Source organism: Aythya ferina (assembly GCF_964211825.1).
Source record: "Aythya ferina genome assembly, chromosome: 1".
Taxonomy (NCBI): Eukaryota; Metazoa; Chordata; class Aves; order Anseriformes; family Anatidae; genus Aythya; species Aythya ferina.
The window spans coordinates 152,380,765-152,399,134 of NC_140296.1; the positions used below are offsets into that span (position 1 = coordinate 152,380,765).

Here is an 18,370-nt window from a genome sequence, read left to right on the forward strand (position 1 = left end):
GAAGCCAGAATCTCACCCTTCAGATCCCTGGGGCTTGCAGCAAAGGTGCTGTCTGCCATCTACAGAGCCTTGCTGGGATGCCTTTCCTTCATTTTTAATTCTCTTCTGAGGACAACCACTCAAATGTGGAGGGTTGCTCCCACCACCTGGCTTGTGCTGCTGTTCCTCCAGCTGGCACTGAGCTGAGCTGCATTTCCCAGTGCATGAGCACAGCAGAAACCATTGTTTTGTCACCACACTTAAGTTTCCCTTGCCCTTGCAGGGTTTGGGAGGGATCTGTTGCTGAGCCCTGACCAAAATGAACGAGTCCCTGAGCACCAGACTTGAATCCTTAAACCTCCATGAGCTGTCAGCACTGGCAGAGAAAGAAGGACCAGAGCCATGCCCTGAGTGTGACCTCTGTCCATCATCTTCACTCTCTATATCACCTCTGAGTCCTTGAGAACTTCTATCTTTGCATCATATACACTGGGGAAGCACTGGGCTGGGAAGGTGAACACAGCTGCCAACACACCACTAACTCACTCCACAGGCTGAATCAAATGCCTGCCATTTGTCTCCGGCTTCTCCCCAAAAAGGTTTTCTCCCTCCACATCAGTGGGTGGTCCAAGGCAGACAGTTGGTATGCTCAGAGGCTTTAGGGGCAATTCTTCCTTCCTTTCATTTCCCCCTTCTACCCTGCTTTCTGCCTGCTCTGGTCCCATAGGGTCTGGGATGCCTCATGCAAAAGAGAATGTAAGGATGATTTTTCAAGGTGGGACAGATTTCTGAGCTTAGCACTGAAAGACTGGCCCTCAACATCTTGAATACCACGTGCGATAATTCCTAACCCCATCCTTATCAGCAGTGCAATCTGACTGGGGAAAAGAACAGACCCAAAAGGATGGCAGGCAATCATCTCTGCAGAGGCAACAGGAGCAGGACAGATGATGTGCTCCAGCCCAGCAGGTGCTGGGAAGGAACATGATGCTCCCATCTCCCAAACACCAGGAGTTTGTGGTGAAACAAGGCTGGATCTGCCAGCGGCAGGACCTGGCTGTGCTGTGCTGGCCATTTGGCCCTGCAGAGGAAGCTCCTGCAAGCAGCACTTCAGCTCACCTCCCTCCTTCTGTCTGCCTCTCATGCTCCCCCTCACATGCATGCTGTAGCTGTCTTGGGCTCTCTCACACAGTCTGTCTGTCACGCACGCAGCTCTAACACAAACACAAAAGATATAGGATATGTGTCTCTCACACATTGTATAGGATCCTGCTCCTTCACAGTGTCTCACACACGCTGTCTTTCTCCCTCACACCCATGCTTGCATGCACCTCTTTTTCTACTGCCTCATCTTCTTTCTGGCATTGGTCGGAGTCTGAAGGAACAAAGCTGTGTCTTATTCCCTCTGTTCACAGTATCTCACTCCCTGCTAGTCTGTACCATTTGTTTTGATGTATTACTACTAGTTCATTTGTTTAGGGCTCAGTTCCCTCCCCTTACAAACTCTTATGGCTTAGCAAGAAACATGTCTCAGTTCCTAGGATTCACCAGACATGCCCTCATTTGCCGGTGCATGAGGGTTTTGCTTTAGATTCGGGTCTGTTTGGCTGTATTACCTACCAGAAAGCAATGCTCACAACATGTGCCAGGTTCATATGCATCAGCCTGAATGCCAGGTTAACCTAAAGAGCAGCTCTGAAAGACCATGTCAAACTGCAACTCAGCTACCTGATAGAAGAGATAACCCTCTTCCTCCTTATTGCAGGTGTGGATTATCACAATGGGTACCCATATGCAAATGGATCATCAAAACAATTCCTTAATCTGCTTCCTTTTCCTTCCAGCTCACCAGTCAGTGTAGGGATATGTTATTGTTTTTACAGCCAGGTCTCTGTGAAAATAAGCATTTATATTTTAACAGTAGAGCTTTTCTAAGTGACAGAACCTCCTATGTTCTGGTTTGCACCCATTGCCCCTTGTCCTGGCACTGGACACCACCGAGAAGAGCTTGGCTCCATCCTCTTTCTTAGTTCCCTTCAATTTAAACACACTTCTCCAGGCTGAACAGTCCCAGCTCTCTCAGCCTCTCTTAATAGGAAAGAATCTCCTGTCTCTTCATCTTAGTGGCACTTCTTGTCCCTCATGTGCCTGAAAATGCTTCCTGGGATTAGCTGCTCCATCACCTTCCCAGGGACTGAGGGCAGGCTGACTGACCCGTAGTTCCCTGGGTCCTCCTTTTTGCCCTTCTTGAGGATAGGAGTAATGTTTGCTTTCTTCCAGTCCCTAGGCACTTCTCTCAGTTGCTGTGATTGTTTAAAGGCTATCAGGAGTGACCTCAAAATTACATCAGCCAGCTCCTTTTGCTCTCCTGTGTGCATCCCATTGGGGCCCGTGGACTTATAAGTGTTCAGTTTGCTTCAATATTCTCTAACCTGATCCTCTTACACTAGAGTTATGTCTTCCTTGCTCCATATTGTCCCCCTGGTCTCCAGGGTCTGGCATTTCTGAAGGCCAGTCTTGCTAGTAAAGACTAAGGTGAAAAAGGCATTCAGTATCTCAGCCTTTTCCACATCCATTATCACCAAAGCACATTCCACATTCAGCTCACATTTTCCCAAGCATTCCTTTTGCCACTTATATACCTCTGCATATTTTTGTCAGCTTTAAGGTTTTGGGCAGCCATGAGAACACACCTGGAGGCTTATTCAGATATTCAGCACTGTGTCCCATAGGCAAGTAGTACAGAGCACACCTACCATCTGCTCAAGAAAGGATGAGAAGCTGACTGCAAAGTCGTTAGCACATCTATCATAGATCTTCATCTCCCAGGATCAATCCCACAGGAACTTTCCTGGCTTAAGACCAATCTTGGTTCAGAAGGGGTCATGGATATATGTTTCCTCTTCTTGTTCTATTTTCACCAACAAATTCCTGATTTCTTTACCTTTCTACTCCACCCACACACTCCAGTGTCTTTCATTGTCAGCAGTCACTGACATCAGCTTTCTATCACAAGGCAAATTTTGCGGCTAGGAAGATTCCCAGTGCCATGGCTCTCCCCCTCTCACATGATCTGGCATACCTGGCCTCGGTCACAACACCTGGCAAGGTGCTGGCGACGATAACTGTGAAGCCTCTGGTGCCCAAGGTCTCCAGGACTGTCCTGATTTATATGGTTTTATTGACAAGAAGCTGAAGCTTCATGCAGCTCTCTTTCCCATTCATTTGATTGCTGTCACGTGCATTTAAGTTTTTGTTTGTTTGTTTGTTTGTTTGTTTTCTATCTGAGCATCCCACTTGCCCTTTCAGTCCATGGCAAGCAGTTGCAAGGCCAGAGTTTTATTCAAGCACTTGCTGTGTCCTGGGAGAACTGTCAACAGCAGCTGCAGAAGCCCTGTTCTGAAACCATGAGTCTCACTGCTGCAATGCTGGGAAGCTTCAGATGCAGCTGTTTTTCCATCAGGTCTGTCAGATGATCTTAGCATCAGGCTAAGAGTTATCTAGCATTTCAGACTGCTGCAGCAGCCTCGCTGGATAGACCTTGATACAAGGCTACCAGATGTTGAACAAGATGTGTAGAAATGTAGAAAAATGAATGTATTGGATCAGCATGAAGGTATATTTGTCACAGTGTTCTTTCTGTCTCTGATGAACAGGGCATGAGCCTTCCCTGTTTTATTTTCCCTGATTCTGGTTATCATCAGTTTAAAGACTTCCAGACATCTGGTTTAAAATTCCAATTGAATAAATTCATGGGAAAAAGGAAAAAAGAGAGAAAGAGAGAGAAAGGAGAGAAAGAAGGAGAGAAGGAGAGAAGGAGAGAAGGAGAGAAGGAGAGAAGGAGAGAAGGAGAGAAGGAGAGAAGGAGAGAAGGAGAGAGAGAAAGAGAGAAAGAGAGAAAGAGAGAAAGAGAGAAAGAGAGAGAGAGAGAGAGAGAGAGAGAGAAAGAAAGAAAGAAAGAAAGAAAGAAAGAAAGAAAGAAAGAAAGAAAGAAAGAAAGAAAGAAAGAAAGAAAGAAAGAAAGAAAGAAAGAAAGAAACTACACTTTCAAATACATCTCTCTGACTTGGGTATAATTCAATGGACAGCCTATTATTTGCCTTATTCTATTATTCTAATACCCTTAGCCTCTGTCTCTGTGCAAGACAAGATACTGGACTAGTTACACTTTTGTGCTGTTAATTCAGCTGTTATAATAGTACATTAGGTAACATTCATGCCATCTTACTTAGTGGTCACCACTGGAATCTTTGGAGTCTGGCTTCAGGGCTCCTGCAAGTGAAGCAAGAAAAAGTCCTGGTTAACCTATCAATGAACAAGCTTCTAAAAATACCAGAATCACGTGGGATTAAGCTCAATGCAGAGACGCATTTGTTTGTTTAATAGATCACTGCAACACAAGAGTCTGAGGGAGTCATTGAGATTTTCTTTCTCTGCCCACCAAAGCTACTCTCCAACTGAGCTATTACGCATAGAGTCCAATTCTTCTCTGTCCTTCACTATAGACTATAGGTGCTGAGTCTGACCCCTGCTTGTAAGAATTACTTCCTTTGCTTCAGCCATTTCTGAGGTGATGCCTTTACTCAAGTCTGTTGACTTCCTCCACGTTGTGCCCTTTGTATAGAAATTCCAGCCTGTGGGTCTTGCAGGGGGAAGTGCCTAATCCCTCATGGAAGTATTTTCCATGGAAGCTTCCTGGTTCTGATGGGATGGCACCAGGATAGAAGTGGCCTGCCCCTGCCTCCCCTGCTGTACAATCAAGGCCATTACTAGTAGTGTCACAACTGGGGTAATTTGGGCAGCAATGTAGTGACCTTGAGATTTACACTCTTCTGTAGGAAGATTCACTAATATGCTGGACTGATCACTCCAAAGGCTGCTAGCAACAAGACCAATTCCATATTTCTCTGAGAGGGTGTAGAAAGGCCAAGCTGGCAAAGGTGACCTCTTCAGGGGGCCCCTACATGCCAACAATTGCAAGTTGAAGAGCTTTCCTCCTCCTTTACAGACAGGCACAATAGGGCTGGGTAAAGAAGTACTTTTCCACCATACCCACAGCCTCAGGTAGCCTGCTCTTCTCAGAGGGGCAGGAAAGACCCCGATCCGTTCTTACGGAGGTGGGATCTGCGTGACAGAGCAGAGCTGCCACCGGCAGCACCGGGTGACCAGGTGCATTTCAGGGCCTAGTGAAAGTCACTCAGGCCTCTGTTTATATGTGCTCTGTGTCCAGCCTTGCTTCTCACCCTTCTGAGCAGCTTGCTCTACCACAGCACCTCCAACACCACTAAGAAGCAGGACTGCCCTTTTCCTATCACCAGTGCAAATGCCTTTGGCAGCTCCTCACTTCTCCCCTCTGCCCCGATGGCACCATTCCATGTATCGGCCCTGAAAGGATTGCACCATTCTCATGGAGTATGGTAACAAAGCCCTGTAGAGCCTCTAATTAACCCTAATTATCTAATTCACCACTTCATCCTGGCAGCTCCTGCCACAAAGTGCTCAACAGACAGTGTCAAAAATACCAATTATCTCCCTGGCTGCCACTTGAGAAGCAGAGAGAAGGAGAAATGGGTGTCACAGGCAGGAAGCCTGGTGGATTACAGTGACAGAAGACAGACAGAGAAAATGTATTGCAGGGAAACTGAGGCAATAGATCTTTGCCCGGCTTACAAGGAGGGGATGAGAAGCTGGGATCTCATGCATCTTCTGGACGAGTGCCCAATCTGAGCAAAGCCCTGCATAAAGCCTGTTTTCCTCCAGATAGTATAGGAATAAGCAGCCATTTTCCTTCGACTGAAGCCCTTCAAATACATGTACAGCCTTTTCAGCCTTTATAGCTTCAGCCTGCTGGGCTTAGCACCTCCTTGTCCTGACAAATTCACCTTATGACATAGCTTGGCTTGGCTTGTCCATTTTTGTTGGGTAGCTGCATCACTGTCCTGCGGCTCAAGACCTTGGCTGGACAGCTTGTGGGCCATTTCCAGCTGTTAGGAATCCCCAGTCACACCCTTACAGCCACCTCTGGATAAACACCAGCCATTTGAGTAGGGAAGAATAAAGTCTATGGAAATCCCCCTGCCTGTGTGAGCAGATGACAGCCAGCAGCTGGGGCTGGCTCATGCCTGTTTGCTCACAGGTCTGTGGGCAACCCTGGCTCTTCCTCATTCTTCCTGCCTAGCTGTGCTTCTCCCTCCTTCAGCCACTTCACACCAGAGGTCCTCAGTTCCCCTCGCCCTTTCTTCAAACTCCATCTTGTTATTCAGGTCCCATTTGTCCCTCGGTACTCATGGCAGTGCCTCCACTGTCTTTGGAGCTGGAGCAAGACAAGCGGGACAAAGCACTGGGCTGGAAAATTGGGTGCAGAAGTTGCAATGAATTCTTAATGATGCCCTTTCTGGCGACATATACAGCGAGATGGAGCTGAATGCTTTTCTTTTTTAAGTGTTTCTTATTTAAAAAATGATGAGGCTTTTGATCCATTTTCCACAGTAATGATGGCTGGGCCCCTACTTACTTCTGCCTTGCTCAGCAAGAGTCACCAGGACAGGTCCTCGGACTCACTTTCAGTGATGCTCCTTCCTCCTTTGAAGATGTGTGCTATCAGTCCCTGACTAGTCTGGCTATTCCACTATAAGAGGCATCATATAACCATGTTGTGAGAGACAGACCCTGTCCCAGGGAGCTCGATGAGGGAAGGGAGGACACAGCCCCTCATTTGATACTTGGGAAGCCAAGGAATGGAGCACCATTGTAAGTACGCATGTGAACCTTGGGTATTTGAGTGATCTTTCTGTCCCCCTTATCCCTTCACTCCTAAATCTTTCACTCATACTGTTCATGTTCGCCTTCTCTCTCTTCGTGCTTCTTCCATGGATGAGGAAGGAGATGTACAGGTTGTTCAGCGGTACCCTCTGTTCCCCTGATAAAGGGTGAGCATGGCCTGTGCAATTACTCTCCCAAATCCTTTTGGGTTCTATCCAGGTCTCACTCTGTCCTCCAGCTCTACAAGACCCACGGCTTTGTGTGTTAATTAAGAGCACACCAAAGACCTGGGGAGAGATGTGGGCCTGACTGTTCCACAGATTGCAATACTCTCTTTCCTCTGAGGAGACAATGCATCAGCAGTGGGACAAATATCAGTAGTGTGACCCTCATACCCTCATGTATTTTTACTCATTGCCTTTCAGAGCTGTTAGTTACTGGTTTCACTGAAGCTGACCTTGTTTGGAGGGGGCAGGTTCCTCATCATGTTCCCTTAGACCTCACCTGACCCTGAGGTGTCATGATTGCTCAGGGTGCCCAGGCACTGGTGCTCCAGAGAACAGAGTTAGTCCCCAGCCTGACCTGGCTATAACAGCCTGCAGGATGTGGATAGAAAATCAAGGTTCAGAGAGGACATTGCCCTTGCAGGGAAACAGAATTCATCTGTCAAGCTGCAGTTCCACCAGTGGTGCTCTTCCAGTCCGGACAGTCAGTCCAGGAGAGGGCAATATTGCCCACATGCCTGTACATTTCACAACACATACTCACATGTGCGCGCACACACACACACACACAAAGAGATCCCAGCAGTCCCATATGATTTCCAGCAAAAGGCTCTGTGGCTTCCTGTGCTGCAGCAAATGATTGCTTGGATAAGTTACTGAACTTCATGGGGATGATAAAGAACTGAGATAGCATGAACCAAGCACAAGACAGCAAGACAGCAGGAACCAAGCACAAGATGTCACAATATGGATTTCCTGAGTCTGCAGGCAGCCTAGAACATGGGTTTATAAAGCTGCAGTGTTTTTCTCAGTGAGCTTACACTGGCCACCCAGCTGACTTTGTCCCTCACACTGTCTCCTGCAGCCACTTCACTGCTCCCAAAGGCACTTGGGCCTTTCTCCCACTCCTTGATGCAGCTGTCGTGGTGCACCAAGTGGGCTCAGGAGGCAGAGGTCAACGTGGTTTGCTGCAGGGACTGCATCAGATGGACACAGTCATATTCAGAGGCACTTGAGAGAACAACACAGACTCTCAGAAGCCACTGACACCTTGTCCCTTCCCCAGAGGCACACAGTCTCACACAGCGCTGTGCAGAGCAGAGGAATCCTAGGGTCTCTGGAGTCAGCCAAAGGCTGTTTAAATACCAGCAATGCTTAACTCTTTCCTTTTGACCCAGAGGGCTGACTACTGCCCTTCAATGTGCCCCCAACACAGAGATTCAACAATCTCTGCCTGGCTTCAGGACATTCATGACTTCTCCAGCCCTGACAGTCTTTCCTTCCCAAAGCTTTCGGCTCCCCCTACATGGCAGCTGCAAATACATCTTGTCCTTTCTCATCCCTGTGGCAGAGCAACCAGACGAAATGCAGGGACTGTGGAGACAAAATTGAATTTAGCAACAAAATAAACAGCATGGGGGCACTCTGCTGATTAGATTACACCAGTTTAAAAGTTGTTCCTCTCAAGGTTTGAGATTCCCTGTCTCTGACAGCCCAGATCCCTGCACTGCAGAGGTGCAGGTGTCAGGAATTCCTCTTTGACCCAAAGATCCAACTTTCCACCAAGCACTTGAAATTCTGATTAACCTTAGCAGAGCACCACTTTGTTACGCACTATTGTCCATCCCCAAGAGATGCAGAGCCCAGCACCATTCCTTCCTACACTCAGACATCCTTCCCAGGACCAGGGAAGAACACATTAGACTGTGAAGCATCTGCCTGTAGTAGGCAGCTGCCCCCAAGGCTGCTCTAAAATCAATTCAAGCATTAATAAGTGTTGCCAGCTTCTGCGGCATATATATCCAGGAGCTGAAAGTCACTGTTGTGTCCATATTCACATTCACCTCCCCACCCCCGACTGCTTATTTCTGCCCTTTTCTACTCCAGGAACAGAGGCTGCAAACAGCTAGTCCCAGCAGCTGCCTCCAAGAAGGAAGCTCAGAAGCCATGGTTAGACCTGTTTGATCAAAGCTGGACATGCACAGTCAAAAGACATAAATCTCTGAGCCAAGCAGCACTACCACTCTTGGAGAGACTGGAAATTAGAAAAAATCAGGAGCTGGAGAAGAGAGAAGACATAGCTGCTATGTCACCATGAACAAATTGGCCTAATTATGTGTATAAATGCACCAATACACACAGATTTGCTAGCTGTACCCTTGCCTTGAAATATTGATGCTTAGGAAGAGCTGAGATCAGGATATCTGCTGGTGGATTAGGTTACAGATTGCTTAGTCACTACCCATGGCCAAATCACCTGGCTTGGAGTGTGTTTCTCCGGACAGCTCTGGAGCTTGGCAGAGGATGCCTCTTACCACCAGCTGAGGATTTGTGGTGTAGTTTGTAGGTGAAGAAGCTCTGTCCTACACCCAGGCAGTGCTGTATGCATGCCTTGGACAGGATGTGAGCTGGGTGCTGAGCAGTAGAGGACCAGTATCATGGCAGAACTGAGGACTCAGCAAAAACAAGGATGCATCCACACAGTGCTCCACAATAAGATAACCTCCAAGTGCAGAGAAAAGTGCTTTAGTGGGACGCAGATGTCCAGAATCCTTCTCCCACACCCTCACCCAGCTTTCTCAGTTTCCCCCTTATCCCGTTCCCTCCATCCCATCCCACCTCCTGTGCAAGACAAGGCTGGGAAAAACGGACTCAGAAGCAGCTTTTCATATTTTTTGTTTGTTGTTTTTTTGGATTTTTTGTTGCTTTTTTTTAAATAAGAAATTTATTGCAAATATAGAAATTGATTTTCTCCATACAGGAATCTCCGAGTTGAGGAAAAACGATTTCGTGCCATTCAGTTTTAAAACCGGAAAAGAAAGAAGAAAAAGAAAAGAGAGAGAGAGAAAGAAAAGGAAGAGAAAGAAAGAGAAATCCAAAAGAAGGAAAGAAAAACAAAAATAAAAGAACAGAGAAAAGAACATAACTCCAACTCAAATGTGTCCATACACAACCGGGGGGGGTCACAGGGTTGTTGCGGAAAGAGGAACACCAAAGAGGCCACAAGGAGCCAGTCCCAGCAGCTGCCTCCGAGGCCCTTCTTTACATTCAAGGGGAGCCCCCCCTTGGCTCTTTGCCCCCGCAGCTGCCCACCCCTTCCCACCCCCTCGCCCCAGGTGCTGTGCTTGTGGATGGACCAGCGGTACCAGCCCCGGTGGACCTCGCCTGACCCAGCCGGCTGCTTCTTCCCCCCAGGGAGAAGGGGAGAGCAGGCGGTGGGAGCAGGCCACCGAAGAGCAAGGCCTCACAGTGGCGGTGGTGGTGACGGGGAGGCGAAGGCCAAGCCAAACGCGCGAGGATGGGGCGGACAGAGGGGGACCCGTGAGAGGGGGAGAGAGGAGAAGGGTTGAACGGGGGTGGGTTAGAGCTGCCATGGCAGGGCTGCGTGGGGAGAGGTATAGGGAGAGCTTCCCACAGCGGGGAAGAAACGGGGAGGCAGATCAAGACAGCCCCTCACAGCGCAAGAGCAAAGTGGCTGGAGGGACAGGGTGCGTGCGTGTGTATGGGGGAGGCAACAGACACCCCCCTCTGCCCCTTCGTTGGGGAAAGACCCCAAAACACCTGCCTCAGCCAGGGTAGGGAGGGGGCAGCTGAGGTGGGGCAGGCTCCTCCAGCCCTACGAGAGACCCTCGTAGCCCGGTGGAGGGTGGCGCTCAGTGTCCTTCCCACACCGAGTCACCCCGAAGATGCTCCCTCCTGCTTGGGCGGTGGGACATCAGCAGCAGGCTGGCTCCCGCAAGAGGACGTGGCTCCATGAGCGCAGCTTGTGCTGAAGGAGGTGGTGGCGGTGGAAGAAGAGCGTTCTCCAGGTTCCCAGAGGCATTGTGTGCTTCCAGACGCAGCCGAGCTCTCCGGTCAGCAACAAGCATGGCAAATGTGCTTTTGGGGCCGTGGCTCCAGCTCCTGCCCGTGTGGCAGCTGCCCGACCTGTTGCGTTGAGCTCTGCCCTACAGAGAGCGGCCACAGCTCATCATGAAGTCTGTCCAGCTTTTCTCTTCAGGCATTGACTTACTCCCCACCTCCTCTTCCCCTGTGCATTCAGTTCTTTCTCTCACTGGTCCTTTCTATCCTATTCTTTCCTGTGCGTCCATCTCTTCCCCTGTTCCTTCCATCCTATCCCTCTTCTCTGCTCCCTCCCTCTCCCTGTTTCCTCCTAGCACCCTCCCCATCCCTTGGTCCTTTCAGTACAGCAGTCCCTGCTCATCCCTGCTGTCTCTGCCCCTTCTTTCTCTTCCTTGGCTCCTTTTTTTCCCTCCTGCATCTCCCCCTCCTTCCCCCAAGCCTTCCTGGCAGAGCCTCCTCCAGGAAGGCAGGCTGATTAGCATTGCAAACACACAGAGGCCTCCTCAGCCTGACATAAATCTTCATTTGTCAGTCATGAATATTTCACACCTGCCTCGGGAGGGATTTATTCAGCACGGAAGAGTGGGGAGCGGGCGAGGGGAACATGGCACTGGAGCAGGAGCTGGGGCAGCACCCGCAGGGGTGGGGAAGGGCTCTGCACCACGGGAACAGCACACCTAGGGTCTCACGTTCACCTTTCTGGGTGTGGGAATCCAGCCCAGCTCCCCTGGGCCTGTTCTTGAGAGAAAGGGCAGGTCAGCACCCTTCTTCATTCCTCACCCTCTGCTCTTCTCAGTGAGGCGAACTAAACTCTTGATTTTCCCTGTCAGGAGTCACCAACCCAGAAATAAAGTGTGAAGGGGGCTGGTCCTGGTTCTGCCCCATGGATTCACTTTGCCCAGGGGTGAGCCTGTCATAGAGGGCTTAGAAACTTCAGGTTTTTCTTTGGGCCTTTTCCCACCATGGTGGTCTTAGAGTTGTCATCAGGCCCTGCCCTCTGCCAGGGCCACCCACAGGAGAGGAGGAGTAGGACAGACCTAACCCAAAGCCTCCTGCAATCAATAAGAGGAAGGTGGTAGGAGGTCTTCCAGCGACCGCAACAGGCTCCAAATCAAGCTTTTACTGTGACAGAGGTTTCTCTTCAGGTGAGGTAGTCCTTGCTCCCCCAAGAATGGCCTTGCTTGTAGATCTGGGGAAGGTGAAACCAGGGCAGATGGATGGTAGTGACTGTTTCTCTTATGAGATCTGTCTCGATGGACCTCGCTCCTTTTTCTAAATAATTAGGAGAAATGATGACCACTAGAAAGAACAGGCCTTTGGTATATAACACATCCCCCTTCATACACACAATCCTGAAAAGCAGCTAAGAGACCACATTTAGGGCAAGGGGAAGGGGCACTGAAAAGAGGAGGGAGAGTTTTTTATGAGGCTGATTGGGTTGGGATCTCTTGGGGTTGTGTTCCCTCCCAAACTGGTAGGAGTCTCTCATAAAATCACATCGGGGATGAAGGAAAGGAGCACGGAAAACAGGGACAAGGATGGGTGAGACACTGGGGGGGAGGTTAAATTCCAACAAACTGGCACATACACAACAGGTGTTTGCTCAGAAAAATACAGTAAAATCATCATGCAAATATAACGTTAAATCTGCTTTCCTCCAACAGGGCTGGCGTCACTTCGTGAGCCCTCATCCCTGGGGAAGGAGCAGGACAAGGAAGAAGGGAGGAGGAAGGAAGGTGGGACACTTTGTTCCCCTTCCTTGCCCTCTTCCTCCCACAGAACAGTCCATCTTGTGCAAACTTCACCCACTGGTTTTGAGTGGGGGGCTATAGTGGGGAGAGAATTGGCTTATCCCCCACACCCAGCCTTACCCCCACCATAGGCAAAAGAAGGGCTTGATGACACTTGTATTCCTGACCATTCTGCCTTGCTGGGGTGATGAGCAGAGGGAGCAGAAACCATTACAGGTTAAGGCTCCCCAAAAAAACCTATATGAGCAGAACTCATTACAAGACCATAAAGCAGAGGAGAAGCACAGGGAGGGAAGAGGCGGGGAGCGGAACAGGATGCCATCCCCCTGTGCCTGACATCCTCCTTTTCCTGTCCAATTCTGTGCCCCAGCCATTAGCCTTTCCTGGAAGAGCTGCCGCTCTGGAAGACCACTGGGCCTGTTCCACATGGCAGCTGGAGAGGTCTCTGCTGTGCCTAACCACCTCTCACAGCATTTGCCTGCCTTGACTTGCTGCATTGTCCCAACGTGGAGGAACACCCGGCAGCAGCGATGTCCTTCATCATTCTGCACACACACACCCCTTCTGCTGCCTTGCACTGACTCTTGCAGGGTGGAGTCAGTCCCACAGATACCTCTGGACTTGAGGCAAAATGATGCTCTGGCTGTGGGGGAATGTGGCTGACAGTGAAGGAGGCTGACGCAATGGGATCCAGAGCTGGCTTAGGATTGTTACTCTCAGCATCCCTACAAAGAAGGGATGCCAAGGATCTTCACAGGCTTAGACCTTGAGGTGTACCACTCTGATTTTTGCACACCAGGCCCTGCCTACTGCTGCTCCTCACTTTTAGAAGATGAAGCTATGTTACCTCCAGCACTGAAACCAGCTGTCAGAGCTGGCAACACTATTACCTGACAGATAATGTGCAGGCAGCACATAAACTCCTCCCAAAGAAGGTATTTCACACCCATCCTTTTCCCAGGGCCCCCAAACACATTGGAGCCCCAGAGGAGCAACTCAGAAAGGAAATAGCCACTTGGGAAAGGCCAACACAACACAGGCCCTCACTCTCATCCTGGTAGGTGTGAACGATAGTCAAGAACGATTGGGGTGTGCAGCTCATGGAGAGGAGGACCACAATGCTGCATAAAAAATGCACTATGGATGCACTAAGCAGGCAGCCACCCCTGCCTGACAAGGAAACTCCGGGAGAGAGGGTGCCAGGATTGTGCTTTGTTGGGCTGCTCAGAAACAGGGTGAAGTGGAGAGGGCAATATGCTCATTCCCAACACTGTGGCAGCTCTTCTATCCAAGGGAGAGAGGCTGGGACCTAGCAAGGAAAACTTGTGTTGTTTTTTTTTTTTTTGACAAGATGTTAAAGAGTCCCTAAGAAAAGTCTGTCACAGCTAACTGTGAGGAGGTGGAGGATTTAGGAGGTGGTAAGTTTGTTCTGACTCTTAAGTATTAAGAGCCTCTTAAGTATTCAGAGGAACACTGTTATCCAGAGGCTAGTATCCTCCTCTACCCCAGCACACCATATGGCTGCACACTCAAAGGGAGCTTCTTTTGGAGCCAACCCTCCTGGGCTGCTCCCAGGCCCACTCTCACATCCCTTTTATTTCCTGTGCTTTTGCCTTCACCCTACACTATCTCCTATTCATGCTAAAGTATCCAAAGCCTATGCAAGTGGAAGCCACTTGGTGTCTTTTCTATGAACCCAGTGCTTTCTAAGCAATAGAAATCCTATTTTTGCATTCAACTCTCCTGAGGAAAGCAAGGAGGATGTCTGATGCTCCTCTGCCCCTCTCCCAACACGATGCAAGTCAGTCGGGAAGATCTACAGAAGCTTTGCGTGCAAGTTGTTCTGCTTAGCTCCTCTCCACATCCCTTTCTCATAATAAGGGAGGCAAACCAGTGTACCAAACCTGCTCCTCAGGTCAGCCTCAGCATGGGTGTGCATGGTGGGAAATGGTAGGACCCATGACCTGTGACACCCATGGAGACATAGGAACCCCTCGCACCTCCGAAAGACTGGACTTTCATGACTCCTCCTCCACCTGTCCTTGAGGACCTGACTTGATGTGCAAAGGAGCACAGACATACCCCCAGATAACTGGCTCTGAGCAGGCCTGTCACTCCGGGATCGCTGGTGTTCAACATCAATAGCATGGTGGGAGAAGGGGAGAGGGGAGAGCAGCGAGGGCACAGAGCCTGTTGTGTGGTAAGTCTACCTCCTGTCCATCACACTCCTTCCTCTGAGGATGATGGAGGTTCCTGAAATATCTAGACGAAAAGTGCAAGCCTAGGGAGATGGGTAGGGAAGAGGAAAAGGAAAGGGAGTGAGAGAACTTCTTCCAACAAATCCCACCTAACTTGGAAGGGGACAGAAGAGAGAGAAAAGCCTCAACTGCGAAAGGATATGGGGGGGGGAAACTAATGTGACAGAAAATTTGGAAAAGTAGGTGTATGAAGTGGGCAGAGAAGCTCTCTAAACCAAAGTTCTCCCCTCCCACCAAAAAGAAAAATCATCTCTCAAGCAGCAAGAGGAACAGAAAGAGCAATAGTTCACAGCTGAGTTCCATGCCTGGTGAGTGTCCGTCCCTGCCCATCCCCTGCCACCACTGCCACCCCCTCCCAGTGCCACCCACCCGCACTCCAGTGCTGTTACCACAGTGTCAGAGCAGGACTCTCCTCCCAACCATCTGCAGGCAGAACAATGGTCCCCGTAACACAGTAGAGACAATTCGGCATATGTGTGTGTGTGTCTGTGTGTGTGAGAGTTTTTCTGTTGTTGTAAACTTTAAGAAACAATTCTGTCAGTTTTGTATTTGTCGGGAGTATTTTGTTGTTGGTTTATTTTTCACAGTCAAGTGGCATTTTTTTTTCTTTCTGGTTGTTGGGGAGGGGGGTCTTGTTTTGTATTGTTTCCTTGGAAAGAATAGGGGAAGAGTCACAGCTTCTGCTGAGCAGAGACTCCTTTCCAGTAATCCAGGATGTCATGCAGATCCTCGTCCTTGGCAAACTGCACTTTCTTCCGCAGGGCATGCCCAGCCGCCATGTAAACCTCCTCCCTGTGGTGCTTCTTGTAAGGCCGGAATCGCTCCCAGATCTTGTGGGTGCTCTCCGATGAGTACTCAGGGCTGGAGGAGTAACCCGAGAAGTAGTGTCTGGGGGAGAGCTGGGAATACGTGGAGTCTCGCTTGGAGCGGGAGAGTGGCTTGAGGAACGACACGCGCTGGCTCAAGGTGTCAGCACTTTCCTCGTAGTACAGGGCCGGGAAGGAGTGTCGGTGCTCGCTGCAGTGGTACGAAGGCTTGACCTCCAAGTGGTGGATGGCGCCCGGGGACACCAAGGGAAGACGATCCAAAGGGCTGTTGAGCGGGCTGCCCTTCTCGATGTATTTGGAGTCAGACTTGCTCAGTGGCGGGTGGTCAGGCACATCCAGGCTGAAGACCTTGGCGCTCTTGATGGAGCCGCTGGAGGAGACGCTGCAGGTCTTTCTGGCCACGGCAGCATCAGCACTGAGCTGGCGCTGCAACGGGTGGTGGGAGCTTTCCTTGTAGGGTGGGGAAAGAAAGCTGGGCCGCTCTAGCCCACCCGAGGAACTGGCAGGTATGGACTGGCACTCAAAGGCCATGTCTGAGTCTACGCCAGTCCCACCACCCAGGAAAGAGGCCGTGTCCAGCTTGAGGGCATCAATACAGTTGTTGATGATCTGGTTGACCTTGTCTACCTCCTTGGCAATAGTAGAGATCTCAGCAGCTGAGCCTTGCCCATTGTCAAGCTCCCTCAGGTCCTCATCCCGCTGGGTCCGTTCCAGACCATCCCCACCACCAGTCCGCACCTCAATGTAGTTGCCTTTGGTGGTGACTTTGGGGGTCTCCATACCAGCCTCCATTGACTTTGGTGGGGGCAACTTCTCCCCAATCATGGAAGGGATGGAGGACATCCGCGAGACGGGGATCACTGGTGGCTCACCCAGTTTCTGGGAAGGATGGACCATGGTACTGGTATCAATATCTGATCCATAACGCATTTCCAGGATGGTCTTTTTGACATTGAGGGACTTCTGTTTCTCTTCCTGCATCCTCCGCTTCCGCAGGCAGTAGTACACCACCCCCAGGACAATGACCATCCCGAAGAGGCAACCCAGGGTGGTCATGATATAGTGTGTGGTGGTGGAAGTACTGGAAATGGGGTCCTCCCTGCCTTTGCTCCTGGTTGCAAAGGTCAGGCAAGTGTGGTTGTAGCGCCTGTTGTTGCGGATGGAGGCCACACAGAAAGTGTAATCAGTGTGGGCCTTCAACTTGTTGACAGTGACGTACTCCTTCTTGCTCTTCAGTGTCGCAATGTCAGACACGTAGCTGTTGTTGTACTGGACCAGCACGTACATCTTACTGTAGGGCATGGGGATGGTCACCATCAGGATGGCTGAGGTGATGGTGACATCGTGGAGCTTGATGCTGGGGCTGAAGGAGGAGTCGGTGGTGGAGGAGGCTGGAGGCTTGACGGAGAGGAAGTCCCCGGGGCTGATGGCTGAGCCCTCATCCAAGTCTCGCTGGGAGTCGGGGGTGTAAGGGGTGGGGTTGACCCTGGAGAGGGAGGGGATGGTGCCACCTCTGCACATGGACTGGAAGATGGTGATGGCATTGCGGTTGTGGTGAGGCCGAGGTACCAGGAGCGGGTACCCGGCAAACTCCCGCGGCGTCTCACACTGGAGCCGGTCGTAGTTCTTGGTGACGTTGTTGAAGAGCGCCAGCCAGTTAAGAAAGCTGTAGAGGCTACAGTCACAGTTGAAGGGGTTGCCTGCCAGCTCACACACCATCAGATTGCTCAAGCTGGTGAACGTGTTGCCTTCCAGGCGGCTGAGACGGTTCGACGACAGGTCGATGCTAATCAGGCTGGGGCACTCGGAGAAGGCAGTAGGGGTGACCAGCTCTATCAGGTTGTGCTGCACGAATAGGAACTGGAGCCGGGCCATGCCCCTCAACATGCCCTCTGTCAGGTTTGTGAGTTTGTTGTAGCCCAGCTGCAAGACCTGGAGGTTTGTCTGGCCCATGAAAGCCCCATCCTCGATGTAGGAGATCTCGTTCTTGGTCAGGTTCAGGTCGGTCAGGTTGCCGAAGCGGTTGAGGGAGGAGTACAGCACCACTTTGAGCTTATTCTCGTTGAGACGCAAGTCATGCACCGTGCTGTTGATGTGCTGGGGGATGGTCTCGTATGGGGGCTGGTTCTGGCTGCAGATGGCCAGCCACACGTAACCTTTGTCCCCCTCGATCAGCCAGCAGTCACCTCGCACAGTGCCGGGGGAAAACAAGCAGAGCAGGGCAGCTGCCCACAACCCCAGGCACGTCATGGTCTGCAGTGGTGCCCTCATCAGGCCAAAAAAGAAAAAGAAAAAGGAAAAAAAAAAAGGAGAAAAAAAAAAAAAAAAAAAGCAACAAAAAATACAAATTCCAGGACCACAGCAAAAGGAAAATTGGGGGCAGAGGAAAGAGAAAGGGGGTAGTAAATAGGGGTTTAGCAACAGAAGTCCATGAGCGCCCCAGTCCTATTGGGTGTCAACGCCATCATTTCTTCTTGCCCTCTGGGTCAAGCCAGGAGCATGGAGCAGGGAGGAGACATGCAGTTTGCTTCCAGCACACCCAAAAGCTGCCACCAAGGATGAGTGGTCTGGAAGGGAACACTTTGTGCTTCTTTTCTAAACAGAAATTCAGACTGAGGACAGAGAATCTTCTTTGATGCTCAAGAGCGACTGTCCCACTTCTTCCACTGTCCTCCCTCCCACCCACCCCCCACCCACACCAAACCCACCCCAAAACAAACCCAAGC

At 50.4% G+C, this 18,370-nt stretch overlaps 1 protein-coding gene across 2 annotated transcripts; it reads right to left on the reverse strand.

Annotated features, from left to right (window-relative positions):
- Window positions 1-10,080: 10,080 nt before the first annotated feature.
- On the reverse strand, window positions 10,081-18,302 carry ELFN2 (extracellular leucine rich repeat and fibronectin type III domain containing 2). Of its 2 annotated transcripts, XR_014688504.1 has the most exons (2): window positions 15,207-18,302; window positions 10,081-10,912 (listed from the first exon to the last, which is right to left on the reverse strand). XR_014688504.1 is itself a non-coding variant. In XM_084506431.1 (1 exon), exon 1 carries the CDS (start codon window positions 17,913-17,915, stop codon window positions 15,489-15,491), a length of 2,427 nt encoding a protein of 808 aa, XP_084362557.1. In that variant the 5' UTR covers window positions 17,916-18,302; the 3' UTR covers window positions 13,852-15,488. The 2 variants fall into 2 exon arrangements, 1 of the variants encoding a protein (XP_084362557.1); XM_084506431.1 differs by lacking the exon at window positions 10,081-10,912 and having other exon boundaries at window positions 13,852-18,302.
- Between the last annotated feature and the right edge of the window lie 68 nt (window positions 18,303-18,370).

What these genes read in the sequence shown, in the direction of transcription:
- ELFN2 (XM_084506431.1), bottom strand. Translation starts at nt 17,915, where the DNA reads ATGAGGGCACCACTGCAGACCATGACGTGCCTGGGGTTGTGGGCAGCT.